Source organism: Rattus norvegicus, chromosome 11 (assembly GCF_021556685.1).
Source record: "Rattus norvegicus strain SHRSP/BbbUtx chromosome 11, alternate assembly SHRSP_T2T, whole genome shotgun sequence".
Lineage (NCBI taxonomy): Eukaryota > Metazoa > Chordata > Mammalia > Rodentia > Muridae > Rattus > Rattus norvegicus.
In genome coordinates this window covers 97,245,543-97,263,393 of record NC_141544.1, presented here as the reverse complement: position 1 = coordinate 97,263,393, position 17,851 = coordinate 97,245,543, and the positions used below count along the sequence as shown (strand labels likewise).

General features: G+C 43.2%; 1 protein-coding gene across 1 annotated transcript in view; it reads left to right on the top strand.

Moving 5' to 3' along the window:
* Positions 1-17,851, top strand: part of Snap29 (synaptosome associated protein 29) — a 30,578-nt gene that overhangs the window by 9,784 nt on the left and 2,943 nt on the right. Inside the window, 3 exon segments of the mRNA NM_053810.3 lie at positions 8,738-8,934; positions 13,511-13,596; positions 16,955-17,050. Coding sequence (NP_446262.3) covers positions 8,738-8,934; positions 13,511-13,596; positions 16,955-17,050 — 379 coding nt within the window.

Genomic DNA, 17,851 nt, shown 5'->3' with positions numbered 1-17,851 from the left:
TACTCAAGAGGTAGAAGCAGGGGGTTGGGGATTTAGCCCTGGGTTCGGTCCCCAGCTCCGAAAAAAGGAAAAAAAAAAAAAAAGAGGTAGAAGCAGGTGGGTCTCTGAAAGTTCAAGATCATCTTGGTCGATATAGTTAATTAGTGAATTCCATGCTAGCCAGGGCTGTGCATCAAGAGCCTGCTGCCTCAACAACAAAAAGATATCAGTGACCAATGGAAGAAAGACTCAAGTAAATTCAATCCTGAAGAAGAAAGATAAGAAGTCAATTCAAGATATAAATAAGAAAGTTACTAAAGCAAGGAAAAGAATCAATAACAAAATAAAAATTTATAAATATGGAAGAAAAGTTCAGCAAGGAAGTTGATAAACTGAAAAGCAAACAAATTCTGGAAATAAAAGAATTGGTGAACATGGAAAGAAAAAAACCAACCAAACAAAAATCGAACAACATCACCAACAGACAAGACCAAGTAGAAGACAAAATCTCTGGTGTGGCAGACAAATTTGAGACATGATTCAAATCAAAACAAAAAACCAGTGAATGTAACCAAAAACTACCCAGAACCCTGGAATGCATTCAAGAAACCAAACCAAAGAGCCATTAGGTAGAAGGAGCTAAGGTAAAATCAAATGACTTAAGACTACTTAATGAATATAGCCAAGAATTTCTCAGACCTAGAAAAGCAGATGTGCAAACACTGGAAGCATTTAGAACCTCAGATAGACATGACCAGAGAAGGACCTTCTCATGACATACCATAGTCAAGATGTCAAAAGTCCAAAGCAAAGAAATAATACTAAAATCTTGATGGCAAGGTGCCCCCTAACACACAAAGGCAAAAGCATCAGAATAACACCAGATCTGTTATCAGAAAGCATAAAAGCCAAGAAAGCATAAAATGTGTTGTATGAGGTTTTTAAAAAGCATGCTGTCACCTTTCCCTGGGACTGAGGCAGCACTGCCAGCCCCTCCTGGCTCCCTTTTGTTCTACCCGGCTTAGCTCCAGTATCAGCTGCCACCAAGTCCAACCTGCCCCTCCTCTCTGTCCCCCCACCCCCAGCCTCTGCTCTGGGGTTCTCTCAGCTTCCACTTGAGACCCTTGAATCCGTGGATAAAAGACACATAGGTAACTCTGTTATTTTACAGCTTGCCCACTAGGCACAATTGCTGGGGGCAAATATTTCCTGCCTGGAAATATGTATCCTTACCAATTCATTATCTCCCTCTCTCCTGTAGTGGAGGCCACAGGCCCTAGCTCTCCCTGAGGCCTTACATGAGTGTAACATCCTCCTTCCTCCAAAGTATGATAAGGCCCTTTCTCTCCTTCCCTGCTTTTCCTTCTTCTCTCTCCGAAGTCTCACCTGGACCTTCCACACTGTAATTGGTTCCCGGCCTTCTTTATTGTCAAGTCAAGAACCAATTAGGAAACTAGACCTACCTTAGTATTAGAACCTCCCCTTACAGGAATGATAGATTACAAGCCCTGAAAGTAAATAACTATCAACTGTGATTGCTATGTCCAGCAAAATCACTTATTAAAATAGAGAAATGTTTCAAGACAAGATAAGGCAATTCATGACAACTAAGTCAGCACTCCTTTATGTCGTACTCTGAGGAAAAAGAAAGTTTCACACATGAGAGCACAGGGAGAAAGACATTCCATGTAAGGAACACTTGAACAAAAGAAAACTGAGAAAGAATCAGTCATGTCCAATGGAGCACACCAGAAAAACCTAAAACCACCGAAGGAAAAAGAAAGGAACTTTGAGTATACTGAGCAACAACAAACAGCAAAGTCATAAGTCTTGACTCCCAATTAATAAAGTACATAGACCTGACTGGATTTTTTTAAAAAGCAAGATATGTCTGTTGTCTCCAAGAAACACAGATAATAGAAAGGGGATTCATAATTTATGAGCGAAGAGTTAGAGGTTGGACATCAAACTACCAAGCAAACAGCAGCTACAGACAAGCTAGGACAGTGGTTTTCATATCTGATAAGGTAGACTTGACACTGAAACTAGTCAGAAAAGATAGAGTTACTTCATATTAATTTATGGAACAATTCATCAAGAAGATAGAACTATTGTAAATATTTATGCACTGAATCTTGGGATCCCTGATTTCATAAAGCAAACTCTTAGAAGGCAAAAAGACCTCAGGTCCTAACACAGTAATGATGGGGAGCCTTTAAGACTCTATTGTCACACTTAGGTCTTCCAGACTCAATAATGTTAAAACCCCAGAGCTAATTATACCATATTTTAACTGTACATACAAGGAATCTAACGAATGCTAACTATATCCAACAGATAGGGAGTACATATTCTAGTGGCACAAGCAACCTTCTCTAAGATTTATCACATTATAGACCACAAACAAACAAAACCCAAACCCTGAAATAATTATCTACATCTTATCAGATCAGAATGAAATAAAGCTAGAAATCAATAACAAAACTAACCTCAGAAAATATACAAGTATGTTTTTAAATAAACAGTATGTCACTGAAAAAAGCAGTGTGTGGGGGAGTGAAAAGATTCTGAGAATCAAGTACAAATGAGAGCGCACAACCCACCAGAACCTCTAGGATACAGCAAAGCAGTCCTGCGAGGACCTTTACAGCTCTAAGTGTTCACAATAAAAAACTAGAAGGGTTGGAGAGATGGCTCAGTGGTTAAGAGCACTGACTGTTCTTCCAGAGGTCCTGAGTTCAAATCCCAGCAGCCACATGGTGGCTCACAACCATCTGTAATGAGATCTGATGCCCTCTTCTGGTGTGTCTGAATACAGCTACAGTGTACTATAATAAATAAATAAATCTTTTTTAAAAAATTAGAATGGGCTGGGCATGGTGGCCCTTGCCTTTAATCCCAGCACTTGGGAGCCAAAAGCAGGCAGATCTCTGAGTTCAAGGCGAGCCTAGTCTATAGAACCTGTTCCAAGATAACCAGGGCCACATGGCTACCCTGTCTTAAAAATAAATAAATAAACAAACAACAAACATACAGTTTGATGGTAGCAAGCTTGCCTAGCATGCATGAAAACCCAGGTAGGGGAACCTTATTTAAAAAAAAAAAAAAAAACTAGGGAGAGTTCAGTGGGTTAAGAGCAAGAACATGCACTACTCTTGCAATAGACCTGACTTCAGTTCCCAGCACCATATCAGGCAGCTCATAACCATCTGTAACTCCAGCTCCAGGGGATCTGACACCTTTGGTCTCAGTGAACACAAGCAGTTAGCCACCAACCCCCCCCCATACACATATAAGCTAATTAATTACCAACTTTTAAATTTTTTAAAAAAATTTAAATCTGGAAGCCAACAGCATGGCTCATTAGAAAAGGCACTTACTTCGGTCCCCAGCTCCGAAAAAAAGAAAAAAGAAAAAAAAAAAAAAAAAAAAAAAAAGAAGGAAAGGCACTTACTACCAAGCATGGCGACCTCAGTTTGACCCCCTTGGACCTACACAGTGGAAGAAGAAAACACACTTCCTTTGACCTCCACATGTTCACCATGGATCATGTGCCCACATACATATACACACAAGATAAAATTTTAATGCAATAAAACATTTAGGAGGTCTCAAATAAATAGCCTAATATAGCACCTTAAGGCTCTAGAAAAATAAGCCAAACTCAAATATAGCAGACAGCTAAAAATAATAAAGAATGGCAGAATGAAGTGAATACAAGTAGACCAACCCCTAGCCAAACTAACCAAAAGAAAGAGAAGAGTCAAATTAATAAAACTAGAAATAAAATGAGAAGAATTAGAACAGAAACAAGTAAAATCCAGACCATCAGGGTAGACTTAGAAAATGCATATTCCAACAAGTTGGAAAATCTAGACTTAGATATCTTTCTAAAGGCGTGTGCCCTACCAAAGTTAAAATCACAAGATACAAACACTTAACGAGCAGTGAGACTGAGGCAATAGTTGAATCTCCCCCAAAGAAAAGTCCAGGGTGGATGAATTTACTGTTGAATTCTTCCAAACGTTTTAGAAAGATTTAATACCAACACTCTTCAAATCGTCCTACCAACTAGAAAGAAAAATAATATTACAAACCTAATTCTACAAACTAGTATAACTCTGATACCAAAGCTAGGTAAAAGGCAGAACAAAACAGAAAGAAAACTATAGACCACTCCCTCTGATGAACATAGAAAATTTTTTCAACAGGATACTTGCAAACCAAATTTAAGATCGCATCAGGAAGACTACATCAGAACTAATTGACTTCATCCCAGGGATGTGAGGATGGTCAACATATATCAATAAATGCAGTTCAACCTATCGGTAGCAGCAGATCAACTCAGAAAAGCCATTTGACAAAGTTCATTGAGCCATCATGGTAACTGTCATGGAAAAACTAAAAATAATAGCCGTGCATGATGTTAGATGCCTTTAGTCCTGGCATTTTGGAGGCAGTTCTAGGCCAGCCAATGCTACGTAACACAGAGATTCTGTCTCAAAATGAGAGGAAGAAGAAAAAGAAGCATACCTTAACACAACAAAGCCTATAGGACAGTCTCATAGCTGGCATAATAACTAGGAGTGGATGGAACATACTTTAATATAATAAAAGCCATAACAGACATGAGCTGCATTAAACTACAATGGGGTGTAATGGTTCGCATAGATATGGCCCCTATAGACTCAAGTATTTGAATGCTTGGCCCACAGGGATGGCACTATTAGGTATGGCCTTGTTGGAGGAAGTGTATCACAGCAGGGGGTGGCTTTGAGGTTTCTATGCACAGGCTCCACCCAATGTAGATGTGAGCCTCCTCTTGGCTGCCTGGGAAGACAAGTCTCTTCCTGGCTGCCTTTAGGTCTAGGTATAGAACTCCCAACTCCTCCTCCAGCACCATGTCTGTGTGGATGCTGCCATGCTCCCACTGTGATATTGAACTGAACCTCTGAAGCACTAAGCCAACCCCAATTAAATGTTGTCCTTTATAAGAGATGCCATGGTCATGGTGTCTGTTCACAGCAGAGAACCCTAACTAATGGTGGTGGGACATTTCCTGTAAACTCTGGACTGAGACACGGGTACACTCTGTCTGCACCTTTATTCAATATGGTGCTCAAAGTCACCAGACAAGAAGACAAAAGAAGATACAAAAGGGGTAAAAATTGAAGACTGGTGGACTGGATGTGGTGGGGCACACCTTTAATCCCTGCACTCAGGAGGGGGAGGCAGGTAGAGCGCTATGTGTTCTGTGCCATCTTGGTCTATGTAGTGAATTCCAGGCCAGCCAGAGCTACATAGCAAATTCAGTCTCAAAAGTAAAAATTAAGTCAGGTGGTGATGGTATATGCCTCTAATCCCAACACTTGGAAGGCAGAGGCAGGTAGTCTCTGAGTTCAAGGCCAGCCTGGTCTACAGAGCAAATTTCATGATGGCCAGTGCTACACAGAGGAACCCCATCTCAAAAAAAAATAAATAAATAAATAAAAATTACAGGCCAGCTTTTTGTTTCCTGCTTGTTGTCCAGGATATGAGCCCTTAGCCCCCTGTTCCTACCATCATACCTGTCTCTTACTGCTATGTCTCCTTGTCATGATGGACTCTTACCACACTGGGGCCATAAGCCCAAATACACTTCATTCTATATGTTGAAAAAGTGAACTAGTGAGATAACTCAGAAGGGAAGTGCACTAGCCACACCCTGGCACCACCATGCTGTGGAAGCATCTTATATGTAGAACCAGTTCCCATCAAAGATACCTTAGTTAGGGTTCTACTGCTGTGAACTGACACCACAACCAAGGCAAGTCTTATAAGGACAACATTTAACTGGGGCTGGCTTACAGGTTCAGTCCATTATCATCAAGGCTGGAGCATGGCAGCATCCAGGCAGGCATGGTGCAGGAGGAGCCGAGAGTTCTACATCTTATTCCAAAGCCAGCTAGAAGACTAGCTTCCAGGCAACTGGGATGAGGGTCTTAAAGTCCATGCCTACAGTGACACGCCTACTTCAACAAAGCCACACCTCCTTATAGTGCCACTCCCTGGGCCAAGCATATTCAAACCACCACACTGTTAGTTAATAAGTGGGCCAATAAACTTCACAAATGGTTCTCAAAGGAAGGAATTTGGATAATAAATATTTTAAAAGTTCTAACAACTTGGACAGGCATTATATTTCCTTTTTTTTTTTTTTCCGGAGCTGGGGACCAAACCCAGGGCCTTGCGCTTGCTAGGCAAGCGCTCTACCACTGAGCTAAATCCCCAACCCCAGGCATTATATTTCATACCTTTAATCCTAATACCAAGAGGCAGAAGCAGGTGGATCTCTGAATTTGAGACCAGTCTGGTCTAGGCCTGTTTCTAGAATAGCCAAGACTATATAGTGAAATTCTGTCTCAAACACACACACACACACACACACACACACACACACACACACAAACTGGACTATGGTGACACATGCTGTCTTAGTTAGGGTTTTATTCTTGTGAACAGACACCATGACCAAGGCAACGCTTATAAAGGAAAACATTTAATTGGGGCTGGCTTACAAGTTCAGAGGTTCAGTCCATTATCAAGCTAGGAAGCATGGCCGTGTCCAGGCAGACACGGAAGGAGCTGAGAGTTCTACATCTTGATCTGCATGCAGCAGAAGGAGACTCCACACTGAGTATATAGCTTGAGCATAGGAGACCTCAAAGCCCCACAGTGAGACACTTCCTCCAATTCGGCCATACCTAGTCCAATAAGGCCACATCTCCTAATAGTGCCACTTCCCTTATGGACCAAGCATTCAAACACACGGGTCTATGGGGAACATTGCTATTCAAACCACCACACATTAAATGCCTTTAATCCCAGCTCTTGAGAGGCAAAGGCAGGCAGATCTCTGTGAGTTTAAATTCAAGGCCAGCCAGGGCTATACAGATAAACCCTGTCTGAACAAAAAAGGAAGAAAGAGAAAGGGAAAAAGGGAGGAAGGGAAAGAAGACAAAGTACAACAAATGCTGGCAAAGATGTAGGAGAAAGGAACACTATTCACTGCAGTGAGAATATAGCTGAGGTAGCCATTATGGGATCAGTGTGGAAATCCTCACAAACTCTAGAAATAGTGGTCTAGATATGTGCTGCCAAGTGTATAGCCAAAGGATTCTGTGTTTATTCCTATTCTTTCTACAATACCAAGAGCATGGAATTGGCCTAGATGTCTATAGATGGGTAAGTAGAGGCTGGAGAGATGGCTTAGTAGTTAAGAGCACTTGCTCTTGTAGAGGACCCAGGTTCAGTTCCCAGCCTGCATGGTGGTTCACAGACATCCAAAATTCCAGTTCCAGGAGATCCAGTGCCCTTCTTTGATCTCTATAAGCAGCAGTCACATAAGTGGCACCTGTATATACATGTGAGCAAAACACTCAGATACATAAAATAAATCCAAAAAGTTTTAATGGACAAATGAAGCATGAAACTGTGGTACATGCACATAGTGGAATTCTATTCAACCATACAGAAATTATGAAATGTGTAGGGAAATATATGAAACTAGGAAATATTACCTTAAGTACTGTAATCTAGGCTCAGAAAGATAAACATCTCACATGTTCTCTCAAGCAAATCATGGTTTCCTCTCTCTCACTCTCTTGTACTCTTGCTCACTTGTTTGGCTGTTCTGTAGTTTGCTTGGTTTTGGTTTTGAGACAGGGTTTTCCTACGTAGTCCAGAACTCACTATGTATACCACCAGATTCAGGCTGGCCTTGAACCCACAGAGATCTGCTTGCCTCTGCCTCCTGAGTGCTGGGGCTAAAGATGTATGCCACCATGCTAGACTTGAATCCTAATTTCTAACTTAAAACATGATTTCTGTTTAAGTTGGAGTAAGTGTGGGTAGAGTCTGTGAAACTTGAAAAGGGCCTCTAACATGGGAGTGTTGCTTTAAGATAGGTGGGAAGGATCCTGGACCATGTGAATCTTGAGTGGGAGAAGGAATACAGGACCGGACCAGGGTCTGTAACGGTCCAGCAGGGACAGAGGAGAGCAGGGGAGCAAAGCTAACGTTATGTGAAGTGGCATAAAGGGGCCAGCGGGCTGGATCAATTCATACTGTCAACCCTAATAACTTAAGGAGCCTCAGCACCTACCTGGTAAAAGGAGAGAAGTCACCCTCAAGTCTTCCCCTGATCTCCACGTGCGAACACCACCCCTCCGCCAGAATAATAAATATACGACTTTAAACTCTTTTTCAGGCAAGGTCTCTCTATGTAATCCTGACTGGCCTAGAAGTTCGGGGGAGCTGGAGGGAGATGGTACAAGGAAGCCCATTACTTTGTAATGGTCTAATATTCTAGAAAAGGGTGGAAGCAGCAGTACCCCTGCAGGAAGCCAGACAAAGTCCTGGCCTGGCTGAGAAGTTATACCAACCCGCCTGTCCCTTTCTCCAAAGTCCCCAAGTGCTGGGGCAAAAGAGCATGGGCTACTATTCCTATCTAGACTATTTTTTGTGACTGGGTCTCACCTGGCTGAGGATAGCCTACAAGTCACCATGTAGCCAGATATAACAGTAAACTAATCCTCTTGCCTCTGCCTCTCACATTGTGCCAGGCCTGGTTGATAGAGTGCTAAGGACCAAACCCAGGACTTTGTGCAAACCAGGTAGGCGCTCTCCCGGTGGAGCTGTCTTCCCAGCTCCAGACTTAATATACTATGACTCTGGAAGTAGGGAAATGGCACGATGCTACTATCTCTTGCTTCTGCAGGAGCTGGTCCGGCAGCGAGGAGTCCTAGAACACACGGAGAAGATGGTGGACAAGATGGATCAGGACTTGAAGATGAGCCAGAAACATATCAACAGCATCAAGAGTGTGTTTGGAGGATTCATCAACTACTTCAAATCCAAACCAGTAGAGCCTCCACCTGAGCAGAATGGCAGCATCGTCCCCCAGCCCAGCAGCAGGTAAGTGTGGCATCTCCATGTGCCTACATAAAGCAGATGGGCTCTGTGGAAGGAGCCAGGGCCTTCAGACCCTGTCGATGCCATCAAGGTATCTTAGAACCCCGTGGAATACTCACCTTCAGTCTTGCTGAAGAGAAATCCCTCCTCTTTCACCCAACTGTTGATTTAACTCATAAAAAATACTCCAGCACTGAAGGGTTAAAAATGTGCCTCTTTTTACAGAATGTTTGTTTATCAAGTCATCCCAAAAGCCAGACACAGTGGGGCCTGTGTGTAATCTCAGCTGTTGAAGAGACTGAGGCAGGTAATAGCAGGCCATGAGACTGGTCTTGCAAAACTCAGCAAAACAAAGAAACAGATATGGCTGAGCTGGTGATATGGCTCCCAGGTAAACGTGCTGGCCACCGAGCCTAGTGAACTGGTTGGAAACAGAGAATAAACTCCCAACAACTTTTCCTCTGATCTCCATACATAGTTACACACACAAAATAAATAAATGTAATTCATGTATCATACATACATAGAAACATGTACATATGTAGAATAGGAATGTGGTTTATTAGTAGAAAGCTTGCCTAACATTTGAAGTCCTAGATTCCATCCCCACCACCACACAAAATATAATCATACATACAAAATATGTTTCACACACATATATATAAGTATGTAAAACTCTCCTTTCCATCTATATCTAACCTAATCTGTCCATTAATTTATACTTTAAAATTATAGATTGTTTACCTCAAAAATTTTGAGCAGAAATACAGTGAAATCATACAAAAGGACCTGGCAGGCTTCAGCACCCCATGTTCAATTATAAGGCAGGACTAGGGAGATGGCCCAGTAGCTAAGGGCACTTGTCACTCTTACAGAAGACGAGGGTCCAGTTGCCAGCACCCATGTGGTGGCTCACAACTGCCTGTAACTCCAGTTCCAGGGAATTCAGTCCCTTCTTCTGACCTCTGAGCACCAAATACACACATGGTGCACATACATACATGTAGGCAAACATAAAATAATCTCTTTAAAAAAAAAGGTATAAGACAAAAAAAGAACAGGGCCTGAGAGATGGCTCAGTGGTCAAGAGCACTGACTGCTCTTCCAAAGGTCCTGAGTTCAAATCCCAGCAACCACATGGTGGCTCACAACCATCTGTAATGATGCCCTCTTCTGGTGTGCCTGAAGACAGCTACAGTGTATTTATATATAATAAATAAATAAATATTTTTTAAAAAATGAATAAAAGTCTAAAAAATCTCTTTTAAAAGTTATTTGGACATAGTGGCATAATGCCTTTAATCCCAGCACTGGGGAGGCAGAGTTCAAGGCCAGCCTGCTCTACCTTGTGAGTTCTAGGACAGCCAGACCTATATAGTGAGGTCCTGTCTTTAAAGAAAAAATTAGTATTAATATATTAGGGTGTGTGTGTCCATGTGAGCACATGTGTGCATGCTGGTGTGTAGAGGTAACTTATGCGCGTGGAAGCCAGAGTCAAGTGTCTTCCTTAGTTATTTCTCTACCACATGGGCTTTTTAAGACTTTTGTTTGTGGGACAATTGTGGCCCAGCTCTCGGGAAGCAGAGGTAGGTGGATCTCAGTTCTAGGACAGCCAGGGTTACACAGAGAAACCCTGTCTCAAAACAAAACAAAACACAACAGAACAAAAAACAAACAAGAAAGAACCTTACTTATTTTTATTTTATATGTATGTGTTTTTTGCCTACATGTATGTGAGTGTGTACACCAGGTACCCATGGAGACCAGAAGATACTAAATCCCTTAGAACTGGAGTTAAAGATGGTTGCCTACGATATAGGTGCTGAGGACAGAACCCAGGTCCTCTACAAAAGCAACAAATACTTTTAACTTCAGGGACGTCTTTCTTACTGTTGGAGTCTGGGAGTCGCCACACAAACCACACATGCACCAATCCCAGTGAAGCAAGAATAGTTTATTGAACACACACCATAATACTGCACGTCCAGGTCCACAAGAAGGAAACCTAACTGTAGCACCAATCTGACCTCAGGGCAGGCTTTTTATAGGAAAAACCGGGTTCAAAAGTTCAAAGGAAGGGTTGGGGATTTAGCTCAGTGGTAGAGCGCTTACCTAGCAAGCGCAAGCGCAAGGCCCTGGGTTCGGTCCCCAGCTCCAAAAAAAAGAAGAAAAAAAAAAAAAGTTCAAAGGCAAGCAGTGGAGTGGTACAGCATCTTGGGCTCACTACACAAAGGATTATCAGCCAACCTTTAAGCTGATTGGTCCTGACTGAGGTAGGGAGGGTGATGAACAGGGGAATTTCAGAACACTAAGATAGCAAGGTACAAGTAATTCGACCATAACTTTTTGGCTTATTCATAACATCCCTCAGTGTTGGCTATTGAAAATTACATCTGGGAAGTAGAGTCAGAGAACCTGAACTTAATTTCACCCTATGAACAAAATGGAGACTGGATACAAAATGGCTACAGTTATATTAAAAGAAGCAGACTAAACCCATGCTTGTTTTTTGAGATAGGCTCTTTAGCTGAACCTGGAGCTTACCAGCTGGCTAGGCTGGCTGGCCAGTAAGCTGTAGGGATCTACTTGTTAATACCCCACCCCATCCCCAGAGCTGGGTTGACAGAAACCAGAAACAGTGCACCTGCCTTTTTCTGTAGGCGTTGAGGATCCAAACCCAGGTCCTCAGGCTTGTGCAGCACACCCACAGACTGAGCTGTCTCCCAGTACCATGCCCCTAGCGTCAAGAAATAAAATTCTTGGGGTTGGGGATTTAGCTCAGTGGTAGAGCACTTGCCTAGCAAGCGCAAGGTCCTGGGTCCGGTCCCCAGCTCCGGAAAAAAAAAAAAAGAAAAGAAAAGAAGAAAGAAAAAAAAAAAAAGAAATAAAATTCTTAATCACACTGAAAGGTTAAGTTTCCAGCCAGTTTATGTTGGTGCATCCTTATAATCCCAGCACTCGAATAGTGAGCTAGGGGCTAGCCTGGGATATAGAGTGAGAGCCTCTCTCAAAAAGCAACAGAAGAGCTGGAGAGAGGTCCTGAGTTCAATTCCCAGCAACCACATGGTGGCTCAGCACCATCTGTAATGGGATCTGATGCCCTCTTCTGGTGTGTCTGAAGACAGTGACAGTGTACTCATACATAAAATAAATAAATCTTTAAAAAAAGAAAAAGCGGGGCTGGGGATTTAGCTCAGTGGTAGAGCGCTTACCTAGGAAGCGCAAGGCCCTGGGTTCGGTCCCCAGCTCCGGAAAAAAAGAACCAAAAAAAAAAAAAAAAAAAAGAAAAAGCAATGGAAGAGCAGCCAAAGAGGTGGGAAGAGGTGGCTCAGTACAGCTTCCAGCGTCCACGTGATGGTTCATAACTACCCATAACTCAGTTACAAAGAATCTAATGCCCCTCTCTGGGTTCTCATAAGGTGTATACACACACACACACACACACACACACACACACACACACATACACACACACACACACGCACGCACGCACACGTGCACACATGCACACATACACACGTACACACATACACATTAACATACACATACATATACACACACACTATCTTAATTTTTCCTTTTAAGTGTATTTACTGTATGTGTATGTATGTTTGCCTACCTGTGTGTATGTGCATCATGTGCTTCCCTGGTGCTGCAGTCCCAATAGCCGGGCTCTGGATTGGTGGTTTAGGGCCAGCCTAGGTTACGTAGAACTCTGGGTTTTGCTTGTTTCTTGTATGTGTGTTTGGGGGGAGTCTTATTAAATTGTTTTGTTCTGTTTTGTTTTAATCTGTGCCTCACTGAGTATGTCTGTCACATGTGTGTGGTTACCCACAGAGGTCAGAGTGTCAGCTCCCACAGACCTAGAGTTACAAGTAGTTGTTGGCTTCCCAGTGTAGGTGCTTAGATCTGAACTTGGATCCTCTGGCTGAGAAGCAAGTGCTTTTAACTGCTGAGCCAGCTCTCCAGCCCTGAGACACCGGGTTGTTCTTTGTTTTGTTTTGTTTTCAAGACATAAGTTTCTAACCCAACATTACCTATCATTCATTCAGCACAAGTGGTCATGTGTAAAAGCCACTCATTGCGTATAACTATAAATAAGTGTGGGTTTTTACGTTATGTATATGTTATCACAATGTTTAAAATGTAGGGCCAGATAAGGTACAAGCCTGTAGCCTCAGCACTTGGGAGGTAAAGGCAGGAAGATCAGGAATTTAAAGTCATCTTCTGAAGCTACATGTTGGAACTGAGGCCAGAGTGGACTACTTTAAAAAAAAAAAAAAAAGGTAAGGAAAATGGCTAGTGGGTCAGTTTTGAGTAATTTACTGACCCTTCATCAAAGGTCCCCACTTGGTCATTGTATACACTTGTTATCCACCGGCTTTAAGGACTACTTATCCTTTGTAAGGTCTTTCTCAACCCACTGTGTACCCACACTATTCCCAGGGTGTTCCATAGGTCAACAAAAAAAAGCATTGGTTAAGCAGCGCAAAGGGATAGTGGCTGGCACACTCTGGCGCAGAGATGACATTGTCCCGGGTATCTCTCGTAATGTTATTTTTTTTTATTTCATTTTAAGATTGAAAGAAGCCATAAATACAAGTAAAGATCAGGAAAGCAAGTACCAAGCCAGCCACCCAAACCTCAGAAGGCTACATGATGCAGGTAAGTGAAGATGTGTGTAAAACTCACGTCTGGATCCTTGTGGAATTGGGTCCCCAGGTTAAACTAAAGTACCAATTTGGGGACAGCCACCTCTCTACAGTGATGGGCAGAGACTCCAGTATAACATCCCACATGCTGAGTGATGACGTCAGGGATACAGGGTGTTCTTGGGAAACCATAGGTATGTGTTTCCAAGGGCTTCCTCCCTACATCACTGCCCCATGGAGTCTGAATAAGGACATGGGAACCTGTATCCCACTGAACATGAACCCTCAAGTGGTGTAGCTCTGAGAAATTCTAGTAGTTTAAAAAAAAAAAAACCGGGGTTGGGAATTTAGCTCAGTGGTAGAGCACGTGCCTAGCAAGCGCAAGGCCCTGGGTTCGGTCCCCAGCTCCGAAAAAAAGAAAAAAATAATAAAATAAATAAAAAGATAGATAAACAGATAATAGATAAATAGAAAAACAGATGAGATACATGAAATATCTCAAAGGAGACAAAGGTAAAATCTTCAGTCCTCATGTAAATGTCATTCTGTGTTCCTGTGATCCCAGAATTGCAGGGCAGAGGCAGGTAGATCCCAGCAACTGGCTGGCTGGCTAGTCTAGCCAAAATGATGAGCTTCAGATTCTATGAGAGACTGTCTTAGAAACTGAGGCGGACTTTTTTATTGCTGTGGTAAAATACCAAGACCAAGGCAACTTTCAAAGAAAGCGTTGGGTTGAGTTTACGGTTTTGAAGGGTGGGATCCATAATGGCCGCAGGACCAGTTAAGAGCTCACAAGCAGGAGACAGAGAACACTAGTGATGGTGGGAAGCTTTAGAAGCCTCAGAGTCTATGCCATGTCACACACCTCCTCCAAAAGACCATACTTCCTAATCCTTCTCAAACAATTTCACCAACTGGGAACCAGGTATTTAAACTGGAACCTATGGAGGCCGTTTTCATTCAGTCCACCACGATGGACAACAGCAGAGGAAGACATTGGGTGTCCTCTGACTTCCGTATGACTGTGCATGGTCACTTGCACACATAAGTGCACATACACCACACATGAACAAATAAGAGAGACCCGATGGCTATGCGTGGTGGACATACCTACAATCCCAGCCCTTGGGAGACAGAAATAGGAGTATTGGTGAAACTTTGAGTCCAGCCTTGGCTACACAGTGAATCCCAGGCTTAGCTGGGAAAACATGGGGAGACTTTGTCTCAGGGAGGGGAGGGGGGACAGAGAGACCTGGTGAAGGAAGAGTCAGAAGTCAAGACAGATTGACGTAAACACAGTTTATTCTGGAAAGGCACAAACCGAGAGAGAAAGAGAAAACTGAAATGTACAAGGCTCAAGGAAAGCCATTTCACCACTATGCCCTGAAGAAGTACAAAAAAAAAAAGTCTACATCCAAAGACACAACTTGAGGGCATTAAAGGTGGCTCTCATTTGTGTGGTACTTGCTAAAAGAGTAAAAGGAAACGGGTGTTTTATAGAGAGATTGACTTCAGTAGTTAGTACTGGAGGAAATGCAGTCAGACCCTTTGTATCACAAGTCCCATATCTTTTAATTCAACAAACTGATGATGTAAGATATTCAGAAAACAGACAAACAAAAAATCATAGCCCGGTATGGTGGCGTCCAAGCACTATAGACAAAACAGGAGGGCAAACGTCATACTGAACTGTACAAGATTTTGATTTCTTGCCATTAGTTAAACAATAAAGCAGCCATTTACAAAGCACTTATTCTGCATTAAATATTGTGTGATACAGAAATGATGTCATATATGAGAAGTACATTGAGACTGTATTATTGCACAAGGAATTTGGGCATCCCCAGCTTTCAGGAGGATCTTGGACCAATCATACACAGATAGTCAGGAAAAACTGCGTGCTAAACCTACAGAGGGACATTTCCTCCAAAGAGAGAAACTGGTGACTGGGGATGGTGGTTTACACTTAATCCTATCACTTGGGAGATTGAGGCAAGAGGGTGGCCATGGGGCTGGGGATTTAGCTCAGTGGTAGAGCGCTTACCTAGGAAGCGCAAGGCCCTGGGTTCGGTCCCCAGCTCCGAAAAAAAGAACCAAAAAAAAAAAAAAAAAAAAAAAAAAGAGGGTGGCCATGGGTTCAAGTCCAGACTGGAACACCATGGGGAACTGTCTCAGAGGGAGGGAGAAAGAGAAGGAGGAGAAGGGAGGGGGGAGAGGGGGGAGAGAAGGGGAGGCAGAGGGAGGGAGAAGGGGGGTGGTAGCACACAACTTGGGAGATAGAGACAGAGGACTAATCCTCAAGGCCACCCTCAGCTACATACCAAGTTCAAGGCCAAACTGAACTACATATGACCCTGTCCCAAAAGAAGATGAAGAACATTATTTCTGGATATGTTTACAAATGAAATTTCAAGGAACATTTCTTAGGCAAACATATTGCCTAGCATTTCCTTTTTGCTTGTTTAAGTGAAACGACAGCATAAAAATAAATTTCCAAATAATATCCTTAATCTCAGTTTGGTAACATAGCTCCACTTCCTTTGGTTTCTTTGAGGCAGTCTTACTACATAGCCCTGGCTGACTTTGAATTCATGATCCTGATGCCTTATCCTGCCAAGTGCTGGGATTTCAGCTGCAAACCATCACACCAGACAACAATTTTGATATTTCTTTTTTGTGTGTTTCGTATGGTTTGATATGGTTTCCTTTTTATTCCATTTTACTTTATTTTGTTTTATTTTGTTTTGGCCTCTAATTCATCTTGCTCCATGTGCTAGGGTTACAGGCATTCACCACCACACATGGGAATTTTTAAACCTGCCTCTGCCAGCTCTGCCAGGTGTAGTAGCATGCACCTATAGTCCCAGCCATTTCAGAAATAGCTTGAGCACAGAGTTTGAGGTCAGCTTGTGCAGCATAGCAAGGCTCTGTCTCACACACACACAGACACGCATGTACACGCACACTCACACGCACACACACACAGGGTAAGGAGAATTTGTGGGATACCTCAACAGAAGAGTGCTTGCCTATCGTGCACAAGGCCTGGTTCCAATCCTCAGGATCAAAAAACCCTAAAATAATGAAACAGCCTGTCCCCAGAGCTTGCCTGTGAGCCTGCAGTTTTGCATTGAGAGTTCCTGTTATATACATCTTTTTACATATCTAACCAGCCGGAGCTCAGACCTGTCATCTCCAGCCTGAAAACCTGTCCCATTCCCACTCCTGTTCCTCTTCACAGCCTCAAGAGCCTCTCACCTCCTTCCTCCCACCCCTTAAGTCCTTTCCTGGTGTTCCTGGGGACAGATCCCTAGGGCCAATTTCATGGAGCAGCAACCAATCAGTTAACTGTCCCTCTGGTGTTTTTTCAGAACTAGACTCTGTTCCTGCTTCTACTGTGAATACTGAGGTTTACCCAAAGAACTCAAGCCTTAGAGCTTATCACCAGAAGATTGACAGCAACCTAGGTAAGTTTGGGAACTACAGCAGCCTCCAGTCAGTCTGTGCGGAGCCCAGTAGGAGCACCCAGCACTGACACGTCACTGTGCCCTCCTGCATGTCATACCCCACAGCCATGTCCCTCTCACTGCCTCACCTCTCAGGAACCTGTCCACTCCTCCATTCCTACGCTCAGTCCAGCCATGCCACCTCTTACGTGGCTCCAGAGCAGACCTAGGCATCTCTGGGGCTTAAGTGCATCCCAGGATAAAGCCACACAGCTTTTGTGAGGGTGCTAAGAATCTGAACTCAGGTCCTCATGTCTGCTCAGCAAATGCTCATACCCACCGAGGCTGTCCCCAGAACCAACCATGCTCCTTTATCTCAGCCTTCCTCTCCTGGCCTCACCGTCCTCAAACCCAAGAAGTTTCATGAGGCACGAGTGACTCCCTACTTTTACTTTCCAGGAAATACAAGATCACAGGTTTCAAAGACCCCAGGAAACATAGTATAGTATGCCAGACTTAGTCCCAGCCACCTGCATGGCTGAGACAGGAGGACTGCAAGTTCAAGGCCACCCTAAAAAATCTGTGAGCTCCTAACTTGAAATGAAAACTATAAAGAGACTAGGGAAATGACTAAGTGTCAGTGTGCTTCCCTAGCATATGCAGGCTCTGTGTTTGATTCTGCAGCACCCAGGGGGGAAACGCCATATGGACTAGTGACCCCTGTGATCTTCTCAAGCAGAAACAGGGAGATCTCTGTGACCTCAGGGCCAGCCTGGACTGCTTAGTGAGTTACAGCCAGAGCTATATATCAAGATGATACTT